At 38.3% G+C, this 16999-nt stretch overlaps 1 protein-coding gene across 3 annotated transcripts in view; it reads left to right on the plus strand.

Moving 5' to 3' along the window:
• The window catches only part of LOC131071573 (uncharacterized), a 212085-nt gene extending 197585 nt beyond the window's left edge, over positions 1–14500 (plus strand). For all 3 annotated transcript variants that reach the window (XM_059214091.1, XM_059214089.1, XM_059214090.1), the window contains 2 exons: positions 13278–13335; positions 13954–14500. In XM_059214091.1, coding sequence (XP_059070074.1) covers positions 13278–13335; positions 13954–14058 — 163 coding nt within the window. In that variant the 3' untranslated portion in view covers positions 14059–14500. The remainder of the gene's footprint in view (positions 1–13277; positions 13336–13953) is intronic.
• The last annotated feature ends 2499 nt before the right edge of the window (positions 14501–16999 follow it).

The following is a 16999-nucleotide window of genomic DNA, read 5'->3' on the forward strand; positions in this document are numbered from 1 at the left end:
AGACGTGCTCTAATCGACCTACCAGCATCCTGTCCATGCTCTCTCGCAGGTCCTCCATCTCCATCCCCATCTCCACCGCCACCACCATCTCCACTCTGCTCCTCTCTCCACTGTCGTACCTGTCTAGGAGCTGCTCTCTCCTCCTCCGCCTCACCCACTCCCCCTAGGGATCCACCCTCACTCTTCTGCTGCCTACCCTGAGCTGGTACCCTGTTACTGCTAGCACCCGGATCACCACTACCTCGTCACGAAGCCTCAGCTCTCTGTGCCTGACCCTGCCTCTGGCCCTGTCTCTGGCCCTGTCCCTGTGCCGGTGCGGGGGCATCCTCCTCAACATCCTCAATTTGAGGAGCTTGCTCACCTGGGTCTGTAAATCGTGGGAAAGGATGCTGCTGAAAGTAATCTCTATACTGGGGCAATACCCCCGCATCTGCTAGATCATCCAGGTAATCCCACCTCAGTCGGTGTAAACCTGTCAGCTCTTGCATCGCTAAAGCATAGGATAGCCTAGGTGACCATCCCTGTCTCTCCTTGTCAGCATATCGAGCATACGTTGTATACTCCTGCGAGATCCCCTGAGGCCGGTCGTACTGCCTCATCACTCGTGAAACGACGAATCGCTCCACAACAGTCTGCGATCTCCCAATTAGTGGGCGTGTAACAAAAAGGTCCCTATGAACCACTCGTCAGTCATCCCATGACTCCAACCCTCTGTATGGTCTCCATACGACAGCTATCAGATCATCGAGCTACCGTCTCCAGAAGTCTGTCTTGCCCAGATGGGGCTGCGTAATATATCCGGGATACTTGTAGATAATAGGCTGCTCGGGCTCTCTACTATCATCGACTATCGGCCGACAAACAGGAAGGTGCTCCCAAGCCCACACCTGTAAAATGTACACCCCGGCAGCCATGCTCCGCCCATCCTTGTAAACAATCTCATGCATCTCTCGATACATGTGGGCTAATAAACAAGAGCCCCAGCCAAGTCTTTGAGGGGTCTCTATCAACCTCTCCAGCATACGGCCCCATCCACTCTGGAAACCTTGCTGCCTTCTGTCCGGCATCAAAAAGCAACCGATGAACCCTGCTAGAACACATGCCAGCGGATACTCCTCACTGTACCTGCTCATCAATATATCCCAACTCATGGAACGAGTCAAGATATCTGGATCCCTGAAAATGTTCCTCAGTGCCTGCAGTCCAGGTAACAATGCGGTATCATAATCCACCTTATCCCCGACAAAAGGGATACGAAGGATCTTGTACACATCCTTGGGAGTAATAGTCAGCTCCCCAACTAGCAAATGAAAGGTATTATGCTCTGAATGAAATCGCTCTACCAACGCTGTCAGCATCCCGTGGTTCACACGGATATCAGGTAACCTCATCAGGTGGGTAAAGCCACACATATCAATATGGGCTTGCTCAACCTCAGACAAATCCCGAACTAACGCCATAGTGGGAGGATATACGCATCTAAAGAGCACAGGAGGTAATCGAACCTGCACAATCCAACAATGAAGCATCAGAAAACATTCCAAATGAGTCTACAAGAGAAGTTAAACATCACGCAAATTCAACTAAGTCAAATGCAAAAGCAAAATTTCATGTTTACACTTTCAAAAATGGTCACTGTTTTTCGAACGTCAAAACACAGTTAAACAGAATCTCGTACGAGTCAGGAATGGCTCTCGTACGAGAAAACAATCTCAAACGACAAAGTTTTATATAACGCACGACAAAATGGTCTTTTAATCGACCTCTCGTACGACATAAGGGAGGGCTTCGTATGACAATTCTAATGGGTTTAAACGATAAAAGAAAATTTGCTAGTTTCTCGTACGAGACAGGATCGCACGATAAACCGAGACACCCGACCCAAAACCTGTCAAAAACGTGAAAAATAAACAAAAAAAATTCAAAATTGGAAACATAAAGAGGCTAAAGATCGATCACTTACCGCTGGCTCGTAGTTTCGGGGTTGATTGTGACGTCTCTGGCGCTCAAATCGATGCTGACGAGTAGGGACCACCATTTTTCTTCGCAGAAGGCTTTTTGAATTTTCAAACTTGGAGGGTTAAAATGAATTTAAAATGACACTTTCGTCCTATATATAGCCAAAAACCTAATTTTTCAACTTGCTCCGATGGACACAAAAATTGTACCCTTGGCTAATGTGCCTGCTCTGATTCCATTTTCGGGATCGAAATCGAAAATCGAGATCATCTTGCTAGTCAATTTCACAATCTGGACCACTTAGCGCTCTTTTCATCAAATGCTCATTCTTTCTTCAAATTGCGTTCAATTTCAAACACTGAATCTTAATTCAATTTCATTCTACGCTCAACATTACAATCAACTCTACGCTCAAATTCTTATCAATCATCACCGAAATTTTTTATTTTTTTTTTCAAAAAAAAAATCCTCATGATCAATTTGTGCTCAAATAAGTTATTCTTTGTCACACAATTGCCTTAATCATGTACCTTCGCTATCTTTCGATTTCGCTCCCGAGGGGGCATACTCACGACCTTATGACTTCACATCTCACAAGTTGAGAATTTTTTTTTTCAAAAGTCGAGCAAAATCTTTTCAATTAAAGAAAATCAATCCTTATCGCTAAGAGGCATCTCAGCTTCATCGCTTCACATCAAGTTGAGATCCCTCGATCATCTGAATCAATCAATCACTAGGGGCATATCAGTTTCATCGCTTCAAATCAAGCTGATACTTTCATCTGAATTAATCTCTTAACATTAATCAGTTTCATCGCTTCAAATCAAGCTGATTATTTGTTTAAACTCAATCAAAAGTTTAAAGAGTATCTTTGATCACACTCAATCTAAGCAAGTGTTCAGTATTCGTTTCTTGATCAAGCTGGACAAGTTTTATCTTCATGCATCATGTCTTGATCAATCAAGTTCAAGATCGATTTTTTTTATCATCACTGACTGCATCTAAGTTCAATCAAGTTCTAGATCAGTAAGATCCGCTTCTTGATCAATCAAGTTCAAGTTCGGTATCTTTGTTTTCTTCGTTCCTCAGTTCGATCAAGTTCGGGATCGGTATCGCTTTAATCAAACTTCATTCAGTTTTGTCGCTTCGAATCAAGCTAACACCTTGCTTTCATCTAGTTCGTGATCAATCAAGTTCAGAATTGACATCTCCTAGACATCACACATTCTTTGAACCAACGCGCTGCTCGCACATTAATTCAAAGAGGGGCAAATGTAATACCCTAAAAATGGTCATCTAAACCATGGGCTCCTAATCTCGACAACATCACCAAGGTCCTAACCAAAAGGCAATTAAATCAATCTTGAGCACATAATTAATTATTTAATTATGAAATATCACAAGGCAAAATCAATTACCCAATATTAATTAAATATTTATTTAATTAATTGAATCATTCCAAGAATATTCATTTTGATCAATTATCCTATTTTAATTTATTAAATATCTTTGCATATTTAATTAATTAATAAATTTGCCATTCAATTATGCAAAAAAGAATTAATTTGCTACAAAAAGAAGAATTTATTACAAAACAAAGAGTTGAATTGAAAATTAAATAAAAGAATTGAATTGAGAGAGAAATCAAACTCGAGATATTATTTTTTTTTCTAAATTGAGAATTTGAAATCAGAAAAGCAATTAATTGAATTATTAATTATTCTCTTAAATTGGAACTCAAAGCTTTTCAGAAAAAGAAGTTCAGTTGCATTAAAAAGACTCTTTTCTTGATTAAATTGAAGAATTATCTATTTTTATCACAAATGCATGGAATTGATTTATTATTGTTTTCCAATGCAACTTGGACTTCTAATTCGAATGCATTTCAATTGAACTATAATTGGAATCTATCTCAAGGTTAACTCAACCTGATTTTTCAGTTGTTTCAATTAATCCTAAATTGAGCTTTTTCATCATCTCTCTGAAATTCTCTATAAATTCAGTCATCAGCTCTCATTCCAATTCACCCCGGAGATTTTTGAGAATACGTCATTATTATACTGATTTTGCTCTAGAGTCATTGATTGATTATTATTGTTTTTTTTTTAGATTATTTGCATCCATCTTACATCCATTATTGCTTGCATCCATTATTGTTTGAAGTGATTTTTTGCTTGAATTATTCATCCATTCTTTACATCCATATAGCTTAATATCATATAGATTAAATCCTTCGTCTTGGTGTAGTCTAGTCACTAGTATTGCTAGTCACTGGTATTGCTTATAACAAACTGAGAGCAATCCTATACTCGCATCTTGTAGAAGGCAATGGGTCGCTTTGCTATGGTTTATTTTTATTGATTATTGATTATTAACCATGCATATAATGACTTAATTGAAGTGTTGTGCTTCCAGTTACAGGTTCACTTTTTCACACACACAAAATCCAATTCAAAATGCAGATTTAATGGATTTTTCTGAATATTTTCAAGAACTTGAGAAATATTTTTTTTAAAAATACACTTGATGGTGACTTCAACCGATCTCAAGGCTGAGGGTCTGGAGGTGAAAATTCAATTTTTTTGGCTAATTATGAAATTTTTTTTGAAGTTTTAACACTTGATGGTGACTTCAACCAGCCTCAAGGCTGAGGGTCTTGAGGTGAAAATTCAATTTTTGTGGCTAAGTATGAGAGTGAAAAATGGAAAATTTTCCAACACTTAGCCATTTCGCGGCCCCGTAGTTTTTTTTGAAATTTTGCAGAAATTTTCTAACTTAAAGTTTTCATCATTCATCTGCAGGTCTTAAGCACCATGAAGTTCCAGGTAGATAAAGATGCTCCTCCAAAGTCGAGGATGACTTCCAAGTGGAAGAACATCAACGACACCAACCTCAGACACATCAATCTGAGGGAGTTTAAAAAGCGAATGTTTGGTCTGGACAACCTTGTGCCTACCACCATTGCGCAAAAAATGATGAAGAGTGGTATCGTGCACGCTGTCGGCTTCCTCCCCACCATGCAGTGCAATGAACTAGTAGTTGAATGTGCCAAACACTACAACCCCATCAGTAAGGATATTGTTGCACCTGATGGAAGAGTGTTGGCGAATGTCAGCGATGAGGCCATTAGAGAGGGCTTCAGGATCCCTGAGTACCACAACACAGTATATATGACCAAGGACGAAGCTGACAGTCTGTACCATGATCACCTGGAAGAATATGATGCCATAGTTAATCATTCCTGGCTAGACAAGCCGAGGAAGGGCGCCTCCAAACTCCAGAGAAAGAGCCTAGTGTGAGCATACTTCAAGGAGGACATTGGGGACATGATTGTCTTGCTCAATAGAATAATAGGAAATCCTCAGGGAGCTCCATTCGAACCCTGGATGTATTATTTCATTAATGAAATAATCAATGGAGTAAAAATGATAGACTGGGCCCGTATGATTAGCGACAACCTAGACAGCCAGCTAAGGAATTTGGAGGCGAATAGGACTTTCTTCATGAGTTCTTACTTGTTCTATTCTTTAGCCAGGACCTACAGGTACAGAGGTCTCACTTGTAGAGGAGAAGTTGGGAACAAGGAGAACCAATTTCCGGTATATGATTGCTATCCCCAGCTCCACATGGAGGAGAGGAGAAGTTCCATTTCAAAAGGGTGAATGATGCCTTCCTGATGCACATTACTCGGACCCTTCAAGGTGGCCTACACCAGAGGCTCTCTCAAGAGTCTATGGACTTCATAGGTCGGTTTGGGTGTTGGTACATCCAATATCCGAAATTCACTTACCTCCGAATTCAGGGATTCTCTGGTCCTCCATACAAGCTTCCAACTTACCCTACCAACCGAGTGGTGTTGCTCGAGGTTGTGAGACAATTGGAGGAGTATATAGTGATTCAAAGGGATAAGCAGAAGAAGGCAGGGACATCCTCACTTACGATTGGTAATGGGCTGGAAACATGTCCATCATCTCAGGTTGTAGCTACCGCTGAGAAAGAACTGGCCTAGTATCCCTTCTACCAATACAAGGCAAGAAAAGATTTCGATCCATTCCATAGGATAAAGAGGATCGAAGGGACAACGTTTGAGCACAGACTGGATCTGGAAGACTACTGGGCTAATGCAGCCGATAGTTTCGAGATCCGGAAGAGGTTCTGGTCAAGAATTCCTTTAAGTATGGTTAGAGCAACGGAAGTATTCAAAGTTGCCGATCAAGTAGAAGAAAGCCTAGAACTTCAGCAGCCGGGTTTTGAGAAGATGAAGAATGAACCTTTAGTCTTGATAGATTGGACAGAGGGAGAAAAATCAGATCTAGCAGACCTCATGAGGTCGATGGTTGAGTACTCAAGGTGGTGGGCGTCTGAAAAGACAAAACAGTTGAAGGCCAAAGGTGTGGTTCTAACTTATGAATTAATGGGATTAGATGATACTCTGTCCGTCCATCCTTGTACCTCCGCCGGTGATGCTCGGAATCCAGAAAGTGTGGATCTCGAAAGAGAAAGGAGTTGGGTGGAAGCTCCACAAAGTGCACAGGGAAAAGGGCTATAGTTGAGAGGAGAATCCAGCGAAAGTCACTCCATCCTAAGTGCTGCTTCCATTGCGCCGGATCAGAGTACAATTGGGGAACAAGAGATGAACATCTATGTGAGTGATGATGAAGTAAGAGTGCTTTCCTAGCCAGTTGAGGAAGTGGTGGAGAAGGTCTTCCGAATTCCAGATAGGGGGCAGGATGAAGCCCCTACAATCTTCTTGGATGGCATACCAGCGAACCCAGGAGAAGCAGACGATGAGTTTGATTGGAACACTGTAGAACAATCAACCATTCCTGATTGGCTGAGAGCAAGGATAAAGGCCAAGGTTCCCAAGGATGTCCCCTCAACCGAGGAGGTTACCGCAACATTCCTGGAGAAGGTGAATGAACCCGCTATAGCTAAACCGCCCAAACTAGCCAGGAAGTTTTCCCTGATTCAGAGAGACAGTGCCGGATTCAGGACAGTCCAGATAGCAGTGCCCAAAGAAGGGAAGACTAGGGACAATGTCACCGCAGATGACTACAAGATTACCACCATAGAGATGGGTAAGCCTACCCAGGACCAGGAGATCCAATATTTTGACGACTCCTATAATGTTCTAAAGACGAGGTTGGCTCATGGGAAAGAAAAGAGGAAGAAAGTGGAAGAAGAGAACCAGCAGTGGAGGAAGTATGTTCTCCATCTTACCAGCCCGCTCAACCATGAAGTCCCAGCTAATCCACCACAGCCTCTTCAGCAAGGATCAATGAAGGACTATGATGAGATGAAGGGATCATACACTCAAGAAAAGGAGTGGATTTCAGACACTGTGATACGTGCTGACACCCTGGTAGAAAACTTAGTATCAGCACATGAGGCAACTTCTTTGTTGATTGATCGTATCCAGGATCTATCATCCAATTGAGAAGAAGTGGATGAAATTCAGAATGAAATACTCCCTCACCTGAAGGTTATCCGAGGCATGTCAAAGAAGAGCTTAGTGGATGCGGGCATCATACAGACAGGTGATAGGTACGACTTCGACACGTGGTACTATGCTCTGGTCACTCGGATTGAGGTTCTGAAGAAATCCGAGACCAAGTGTTTTGAGACAGAGGCAAGGGTTAGAGAGATCCTGGGCAAGGTATTTCGCGTGGTGTCAGAGATCTGGCAGAAGGAAAGCCTAAGGGAGAAGCATTTACAAGCAGAGAACCTGAGAGCCAGGATTCAGACAAGCTTCTTCCGAGATTCAGGGATGATTAACAAAGGCGATCTTTCGAAGATTGCAAACTTCCTCTCCATCGATGACAACTTCCTCACCCAAGCAGTGGAATGGGAAGGCATCCTTGCCACATGCGCCGACGATGTGGATCTCATCGACTTCCAGATTGGCGGTTTGCCAAGTGTCACCATGGAGGAGGTCAAGCTCGTGGTGTCCAGATACGTTGAATCTCTGAAAGAGGAAAGTGGCCACTCACTTCAGTAAAATTAGCAGCTACGCCACTTGTCACTCTTTCATTTGCTTGAACTGATAGTATTTCGGGAAACCCTAATTAGGGTTTAGAACTTTCAATCTTGGCCCTTGATCACTGTTTGATCTCGGCCATTCATTTATTGTTAAGAAACTATATAAGGTTGCCTCCTCTCATTTGAAAAGGGTGAGGTTTTTGATGTATTGTTGCTTAAGGTCATTTCCAGATAATATATTGCATGTGCGCTGCTTTGTAATCTCTATTATTTGAATGATTTGCATGGTAGTTAGAAATAATTTAGATTTGCTTTCATTGTTGTTAATTTGAAAGAAGGATTTGATAAGTATCAATTGATGGTGTATTTCCGCTCATACTTTTGGTGTATGGATGATTTCCATCTCATCGTGCAAAGTTAGTCTGAGGCCATCCCCTGTGCATCCCAACATCTCGATCATAAGCACAACCCATTGAAGATTGCACCGGCCTTGTGTAGTTGTCCCTAGTGTGGCAAAGCAAGGTTTGGTTTCTCGAGAGCACTCAGTTGATACCGTCTCCGAAATTCGTAGGATTAGATTAGCCTTCCTGAACCCTATCTCTTTTTCCCTTTCTTTTGAAAGTCTAAATTCCAGAAAATCCCCCAAAAAAAAGAAAGAATAGCCTAAATTGCTATATCCATCTAAGTCCAGCAATTCAAGAATACTTGTCAAATGTAAGTCCCCCTTGAAAATTTCAGCATACACTACCCAAGAAGCTATTCCACTAAAGTCGCTTGTTTGCACATATAGACCTTGGAATCAGTAGTGATTTTTCAGGAGAGGATAGAATACCTTCGGGTAACCTATCCTAATGTTTGGTAGATGATAAAACAGACACCAACAAGTCCCAGCTACTAGGCCATGTAAGGTACCCATTTACAATGCTATCTCTCATAAATGGAGAGAAGGAGGAAACCCAATGGGACAAAACTCCTCTCCAAAAGAGAGAAAAGGAACAAACATTATGAACATGGATGTGTTGATGTGTTTTTTATGACACCTCGAGCATAGAATAAAGTATTCAATACTCTATCCTCTCTTGAACAAGATCTTCTCAAATGCTGAACTATATGGTCACTTGAGATGACTCCAAGGTTTATATTGTTAGGTCTTGACGTGTGGATAGGCTCAATGGTTGATGTGATTGCTGGTAATCGAAGGGGGACTTACTTTGTACATGAATGCTTGAATGCTGTTGGAATGTGGAAATTTACTTGATTTGAAAAAAAGACAAAAGGGATTGAGGGTTTAGAGAAATCTAATCTACACCTAAGATCAATGATAGCACTGGATCACGCTTGGATGGACACATTCCTTAAACCGAGATTTGCTTTGCCATGTTGCTAACAACTAACAAAACCGATGCAATCTTCCAAGGGAAATAAAAGGTTTTCATTTCATGAACATTCATCCAAATACCCAATACACTGAACTTGAATAAACATATCCACAATTGAACTTAGCACATTTTAATGTTCAGGCTAACTATGCACTGTAATTGAAAATCATCCAACCACAAATAGCATGAACCAATGAATTATCAACATCCACACATTACTCCATCACAATCAATGTACTTCATCTAACATGAGGATATAACAAGAAACCATACAATATGCAAAAGAAACACCACCATTCACCATAAATTCAATGAAAAGTATGTTTATTTACATGCTTGGCAACAATTTCTGTCTTCTCCTCCTACTCTACTCTACTTGCTAACTGCTTACTATGGATTGCTTCTGCTACTAACTAATAACCTTTACAAATGAGGAGAGTAAGCCTTTTATAAACTTTCCTTTACAAATGAATGGCTAGGATCAAATTCAAATCAATGGCCAAGATTATAAGATAAAATCCCAATTAGGGTTAGTTATAACTAACATTGCATTACATTTAATACTTGACCAATGATTTGATTACATATTGTGGACATATATCCAACATTGAATTCTAACCAATAGGAATCGAGGTTAGGTAAGATAGACCCAAGATGTAGAGAACAAATGGTAGATTGTGGACCCATTTGATGCATTACATAGAAAGGGACAAAAAGTTGGTTTAAAAAATGTGGGGCACAAAAGGGAAAAATCAAAGTTAATGAATGACAAAAACAAAGTGATAAAAAATATAAATACATGATATTCGAAAAATTGAAGGTATTTGAATTTATTAGTATTAATATTAAAAATCACTCCATAATAACATAAATTTAAAATTGAGTAAAATAACTTATTATAACAATTGTCTTGAAGAATTATAATGAAAACTATAAAAGAAAAACTTCAAAGCTAAATATCTAAGGGTTTTACCCTTTTTGATTTTACGAGGGTCTGGGCCTTTCTGAAATCCCTGTTTTACCTTAATTAAAACTTTAAAGCTAAATATCTATTAGAAATATGAATAGATAAAGAAATAAGGGTTCCAAAAATCATAAAAGAAAAGGTTATTGTATGACTATAAGCCCACTTGACAAAAACCTAAAGAAAACTGGTATGTCATGAAAACATAATAGGATGCTTGATAATTACTAAAACGGTCAACACATATTACTAGAATACACATTAGAGATCGAAGTAGAATCCAAGAAAATAACATGATTTATGATACTCGTTGAAATAGTAAATAACTATTATGTAATGTCCCCTTAATCCTTAGAAATAAGGGACTATTAGCTTACACTTTAATCCTTGATGACTTCCTTCTAAATAATTAACCCAAAATCTTCATATAAACTGAAATAGTCGATACTAGATACCACTTGTAATAAGAATGATAGTTATAATCTGCTATATGAATATACTTATGCCTCTAACTTGATACAGCTGGTGTCTAAGGATTAAAATGAATGTGTTATTCAGAATTTGTAACGTATGACCCTTATTAATCTGTTAACATGTAATATCTCTGGTGGGAACTGTGCAATGACTATGTGCTGACCTATATTACAGAGAAACCTTTCTGTTGTTTCTGATACAACTGTAAACTCAGGTTGTCAGAGTTCTCCCTGTCATTTATAGCTATGTCTGATTATTTCTTTGAAGTATACAGATAATGGTGTCATTCCTGATTGTTGACTTCTAATCCGAGCAACCGAGTAAGCCCAAGGCGGATGCTTGATTGAGAAGACCCGAACCAGTAATAATAATAATCTCTTCTTTTTTGGATATTATGAAATATCAGCTTTTGATCAAACTTCTATTATATCTTCTTCATATTATCTGCTGGGCCTGGTGTATATCCCCCGTAATGAGAGATTGCGATTGTTCTTCTATACCATGTGATTGGGATGAGGAACTACGTAGATGAGACATGTCTCGTGGACTGTGGCGATTGCCTACCTTCATCGCACTACTTGTAGTCGCATCCTTTCATTATTAATGTTATCCACCGCATCATTATCCTTATGTCGATTGTTCTATAATCAGTGAGTCATGACCTTTTACAAGTCTTTTTACAAACCGGTGATTAATATATCTTCTCCACTAATTGATTAATATACTTAATGCTTGGACAATATCGTGTTGCCTTCAAGGATGGATGGTCTTCTCTCCTTAATTGAATAGCCGTCGTTTATTAATGGTGTTTATTTATATGTTAGCCTTTGCCGATATTGTGATTATGCCCAAATGTCCCCAATGGTAAATATTAATCACTATTATTGCTATAAACCTGGTTGGTCTCTTGACAACCACATTGGTCCTTTCGTTCTTGATAGAGATCGAAGATCTCCTCACCATGCTTTGATCCGATACCTCCCCAATAATTCGTATTGTTATTGACGACCGATATGGTATTCGATATCTTTAATTGTTTTTAGTCATCTGTTCAACGATAATCTTGCTGATACACGGATGCCATGTTTTCTTAATCAAGGTCTTCCCTTGATTAGAAACACGCGAGTATAAAGCACTGATATTTCTTGATTGATACTCATATTCAGATTCTGATCGCTACTTATGCTTTTGTCTATTCCCTATAGCCTTATGTCTTCATCTCTACATGTGATCGATCCACGGTGATACGGTGCACATGTTGGAGGCCTCTACTACAGAACCAGTATTCTTCCACAATATCGTGTAGCTGCATAGAGGTGCTCGACTATGGAGAATAAATCATAGTGTCGCGCTCAAGTTATTACCACCGAGTGTATCACATGATGTTTATGGTTACGGCAACACACACATACTTCTCTCGATCAATAAATACCATCGTCGTGATTTCAATTATCTTCTGATACTCATATGATCACCCATATAGAACGCCTTCCATAATTCGTATTGGTTTATGATTTCTTCATCTTCTACGACTAAGATAATTTCGTTTGATACCATTACTATAGCCTTGTGCTTTAGAAACCTTTTCTTCGATTCCTCAAACTACAAGCTTTCACGGCAAGCCAACGCAAGATTGTTGGAGTCTAGTGGGGACATCACATATTATAGGTGTACATAATTATGTAAAGAGTATTAGTTAATTTGTTTTGAATTTATTTCTTGCGTTGTCATTCAATAAATTCAAAAAATTAGAATATTCCTTGAATCCTCATGTTTATGTCTATATTTCTTTTTTTTCCTTAATGAAATTCAATCAGGTTTACAGTTTTTTTTGAGAGATTATTGCCATTGTTCTGCTGAGTTTGATCTCTGGTTGCTGTGTTGCTGGATTCCATATTAGATTGTTTTCATCATATCTCCAAAAAAGACTTGAATATGTATGCTCTGCTCTGTGCTTGGTCTCTGACTTACCTAGGATATATAGTCCATTGTTCCAGGCCAGCATATCATTAGGGATTTTGGATAGTTGAAACTTTAGATTGATAAATAGCAAGAGCTTAGCTTTGTTCGAAGGATTATGGGTTTCTTGGATGCAGTGTAATCCTTAAACCCTTTGGCCTATGGTTAGCTTCTCTGCATTGTAGCCATGATTGTGACTCTCAGTACACCATCCATATGTATCTCCTCAGCACCTTGAGCACTAAATAGTTTGGAGTTGGAATATGCCATTTCTACTTATTTCATTCCTCGTCACTCTCGAAGTGAGAAATTGTGATCTTACTATACCTGAATTTTGTACAGTTTAATTAAACCTTAATTCCCTATCACTGGGAGAAACTGAAGCCAAGAAGTTTTAGATTGTGTTTATTCTATTTGTAAATATTATATTTGCACCTTGTTTATTGAAATTTGAAACGTGTATGTTGAGTTGGTATATAGGCTAGCAAATCACACAAGAATCAGTTTATAGATGAAAGAGACTGTCAATTCTATGAAACTCACTCTTGGTTATTGGTACTCAGCACTGCACGAGGAAGCCCGCATCGGCAGAGCCTTTTTGATAGAACGGGACTTTTTCAGGTTTGTCTATATTCTAGGATTTCCAATTTGATTCATGGACACCTTTTTATTTTTATGCAAAATATAACCAGTTTTTGAAATCATAAGCTTGGTGATATTTGTGGATTTGATTATGTAAAGTTTTTCATTTTCTCTTTGGTTATTTCATTTGATGATAGATCATGGAGTAAGGAATGTTGATGAAGAAAAAAGTTTACATAATCAAATCCAAATATATCTGTGGAAGTTTCATGTCATCAATTTTCAAATCTTAGATTTTGGTTCTACATTTTGTTATTGTTCACGAAAATTTAGATTTCAGCTAGCTTGTGCGGTTGAGCTAATATTCCATCTATAGTGTCCCAATGGGAGGTTTTTTTATGATGTTTTAATCTTTTTTAAGTTTAGTACTTGCTATTGGAATTGATTTCACTAGTCTTTGCTTTCAATTCCTTGCCTAGAAGTATACTTGACCATTGTGAACTGCAGACTTTTGAATTTTCAATCACCATTTCTAAATGATTTTGGATCGGAACTAATGTTAAGGATCTAAAGAGACTGATATGCACCCGTCTTTGGTGCTTGGTGTCTATTTCCATGGCATCTAAAATCTAAACTATACTATTTGACTTTTGGCAGGCACCATACTTGGAAGATCCAAACACTGGAGTAAAGATGTTTGAAAGTGCTGAAATAGTTGACTACGTGCGGGCAACCTATGCCATTCCTGTTCCCCAAGTTTAATAAAATATCCCAAATATGCTATGATGACCATTGGGTGTAAAATAAGGGCGCAATAATTGGACTGGTATGCTTATGAAGCCCAATGGATGTTTCCTCTTATGTAAAGTCACGGTGATGACGATTCAGTTGGGAAACGTGTTAAAAAATGTTGAAATATCTGGACTCAGAAATTCATCACATCCTTGTAAATTATAGCTTGGAAAGATGAATATATTTAACTTTTCACAAAGCTCCAGAAGTGAGCTTATAGCCTATAAAAAGTGATAATGTCATTGCTTTCCAAACTGTAGCATTGTATGAATATATTGGCTACAAATTATAAAAAATAATCTGCATACCTACACCAGCTCATACTACAAGATGATACTCTGACTAGCATATTTAATCTGTCAATAGATGAACTACATTAATTTGAACAAGTTGATTCAGTATTTTCTTTTTCTATTGCTAAAAACCTTAGTATTCTATTAAAAGCAAAAGTTTGCTACATCAACTGGACATTCTGACATGCCAACAGAGACAAATAACGTATCCAAAATGGTAAGAGCGCAGGAAAGCTAACTTCTGTGTTTTTAAGAAAATAAAGCAAGGACAAAATATGTCTGTAACTTGTTTCTGGCCAACGAGAAAAATCCAGGCAGCAATCAAAGCAGAGCTGTGTAATAATGGTCCTTTACACCAGAGCTTAATGAATTATGTGATTTGTCTTCTATTATTGTATCAAATATATGGACTTCGAAGAGCAAATTTATGATTAAGCACTATTTATTAAAGAAATCAAATAGAAGTAACTCTATAATGGAAGGACGAGAGTACACTACATACAGGGACTGGCACGCTACAAAGCATATTTCAACTGTAGCAGAGTAGCAGTATAGTGTTAGAAACATGGCAGATGCTCACCCAAATAGGTCATTTATAAATTTGTATTAGAGGATCAAAGATTGGATATATCATGAATACTGCATATCGCTTTTGGTTTTAAAATCTTACATATAGAAGAATTTTTGATCTCTATGATCATGTCGCCTTCCTTGTATGCTTGAATGAGTATCAAATTTTTCCTTTAATTTGAACATCAGCATTTTTGTAAAATGCAAGATTGCTATCTGGCTCAAGCGTTTTTACAATATATGCCCAAGAAAAACAATTTTTTTGACATTCCTACAAACTAAAAACGTAAGCTTAAATTCAAATAAATGCTAATTAATAAATGTTGCATTAATTAATTAAGAGTTATAAGAATGATAAATTTGTTAAACTTTTCATGGATCAGTTAGGAGTTGAACCTAGGACTTTACATTTGCTGTTGGAGTGCTCTACTATTGACCTACTGACTCTCCTAGTGATTGGTCCATTTTAGGTTTAAGTGTGGTTCATTTTCGTAAGTCCCTTTGAGCCACACTAAAAGTGTTTGGTGCTCCTAGCTTGTCTTGGCTTTGCTGATCTAGGTGTTGATACCGTATTAAACATTTCATGAATTAGCTAGGAGCTGAACTTAGGACCTCGTTTGCTGTTGGGGTTCAACAACTAAGCCACCAACCCCCTTTAACCACTCTATCTTTGGTTTAGGTGTGGTTCATTTTGCAACAAAATTGAACAATTAATGTTAAATTATGAGCTTAAAATACAATGGATGAAACAATCCACCCTCCTTTTTAAAATATATTTTTAGCAATTTAGAAAATGCATTTACAATGCTAAGTTTAAACTTAGATTAAGGAGGTTGATACTATTTAGCATTTTTGCTTTTTAGAGTAGAAAGATCAACATTACAAATAGAACCATGATTAAACAGAGTCTTAAAAGCATGCCATGAGCAAGAAATCATGCTGCCCCAATGAGTAAAAGTGGTTAAACCAACAAGATTCTTATAGATATAAGACAACACAACTTCAGAAATTGAAGCTTCTATCTTACCCAAAACTTCTAGAAGAGAGGAAGACTTCTTATGAAAGATCCTATTATTCCTTTCCAACTAAATATTCCAAATAAGAATTGAAGGAGCCACAACCCACAAGGAAGCAAAAAATGAGGAGGAAAACAAAGTGGGCCATGATTTAAACTGAGATAGAAGATCCAAACAAATAGCAGAAGCCCACCCCAATTTATTAAAGAGCCAATACCAACATTTCGAGGCAAACTCACAATGCAAAAAAAGATGAGAAGAGGATTCTAAAAAGGACCCACAAAATAAGCAAGAAAAAATAGTAGTGATCCCAAGTCTATCCAATCTCATACTAGTAAGAACCCTGTCATGAACAACCAACCAGGCAAAAGCACCAGCTTTAGGCAAACAAGCAATATGCCAAAATAGTTTAGAAGGCCGAGGAGGATCCAGAGTAGGAGTCAACAAAGATTTATAACCTTCTCTAACATAATAAGAACCAGTGGAAAATTTATTTCAGATATCTCATCATCAAAATCATGATAAACAATTATTTGTTTCTGCATCTCAATAACATATGCAAATTTGAGAGAGATATCTATATCGAGAAAATCAATACATCTCCATTTGGCCATAGGATATGGCCTAGAAAAATCCAACTCAAAATAATTTGCAACATGCACACCCCATATCACAACTAAGTGATTAAGAATAGGGGACCAATATCTGATGCTTGTTAAAGCAGGATAGCCATTCCACACATCATCCCAGAATCTAGCCTTAAAACCATTATGGATGAGCCAAGAAAGATGAGGAAGAATAACATAACGACAATTAACCACAAAATTCTAAATTGAAGAACCTTTAGGAAGGGAAGAGGCAGTGAAAATGCTCTCTCTTGAACCCTTGAGCATATATTTAGCATGCATAATCCTAGCCCAAGGATTCATAGGATTCAGATACAATTTCCAAACAAGCTTAGCACCCAGCGCTAGATTCTGTTTATATAAATCTCTAACACCAACCCTTCCCCCCTCTTTAGGAAGACACACT

This window comes from Cryptomeria japonica, chromosome 11, assembly GCF_030272615.1.
Source record: "Cryptomeria japonica chromosome 11, Sugi_1.0, whole genome shotgun sequence".
Classification (NCBI taxonomy): Eukaryota; Viridiplantae; Streptophyta; class Pinopsida; order Cupressales; family Cupressaceae; genus Cryptomeria; species Cryptomeria japonica.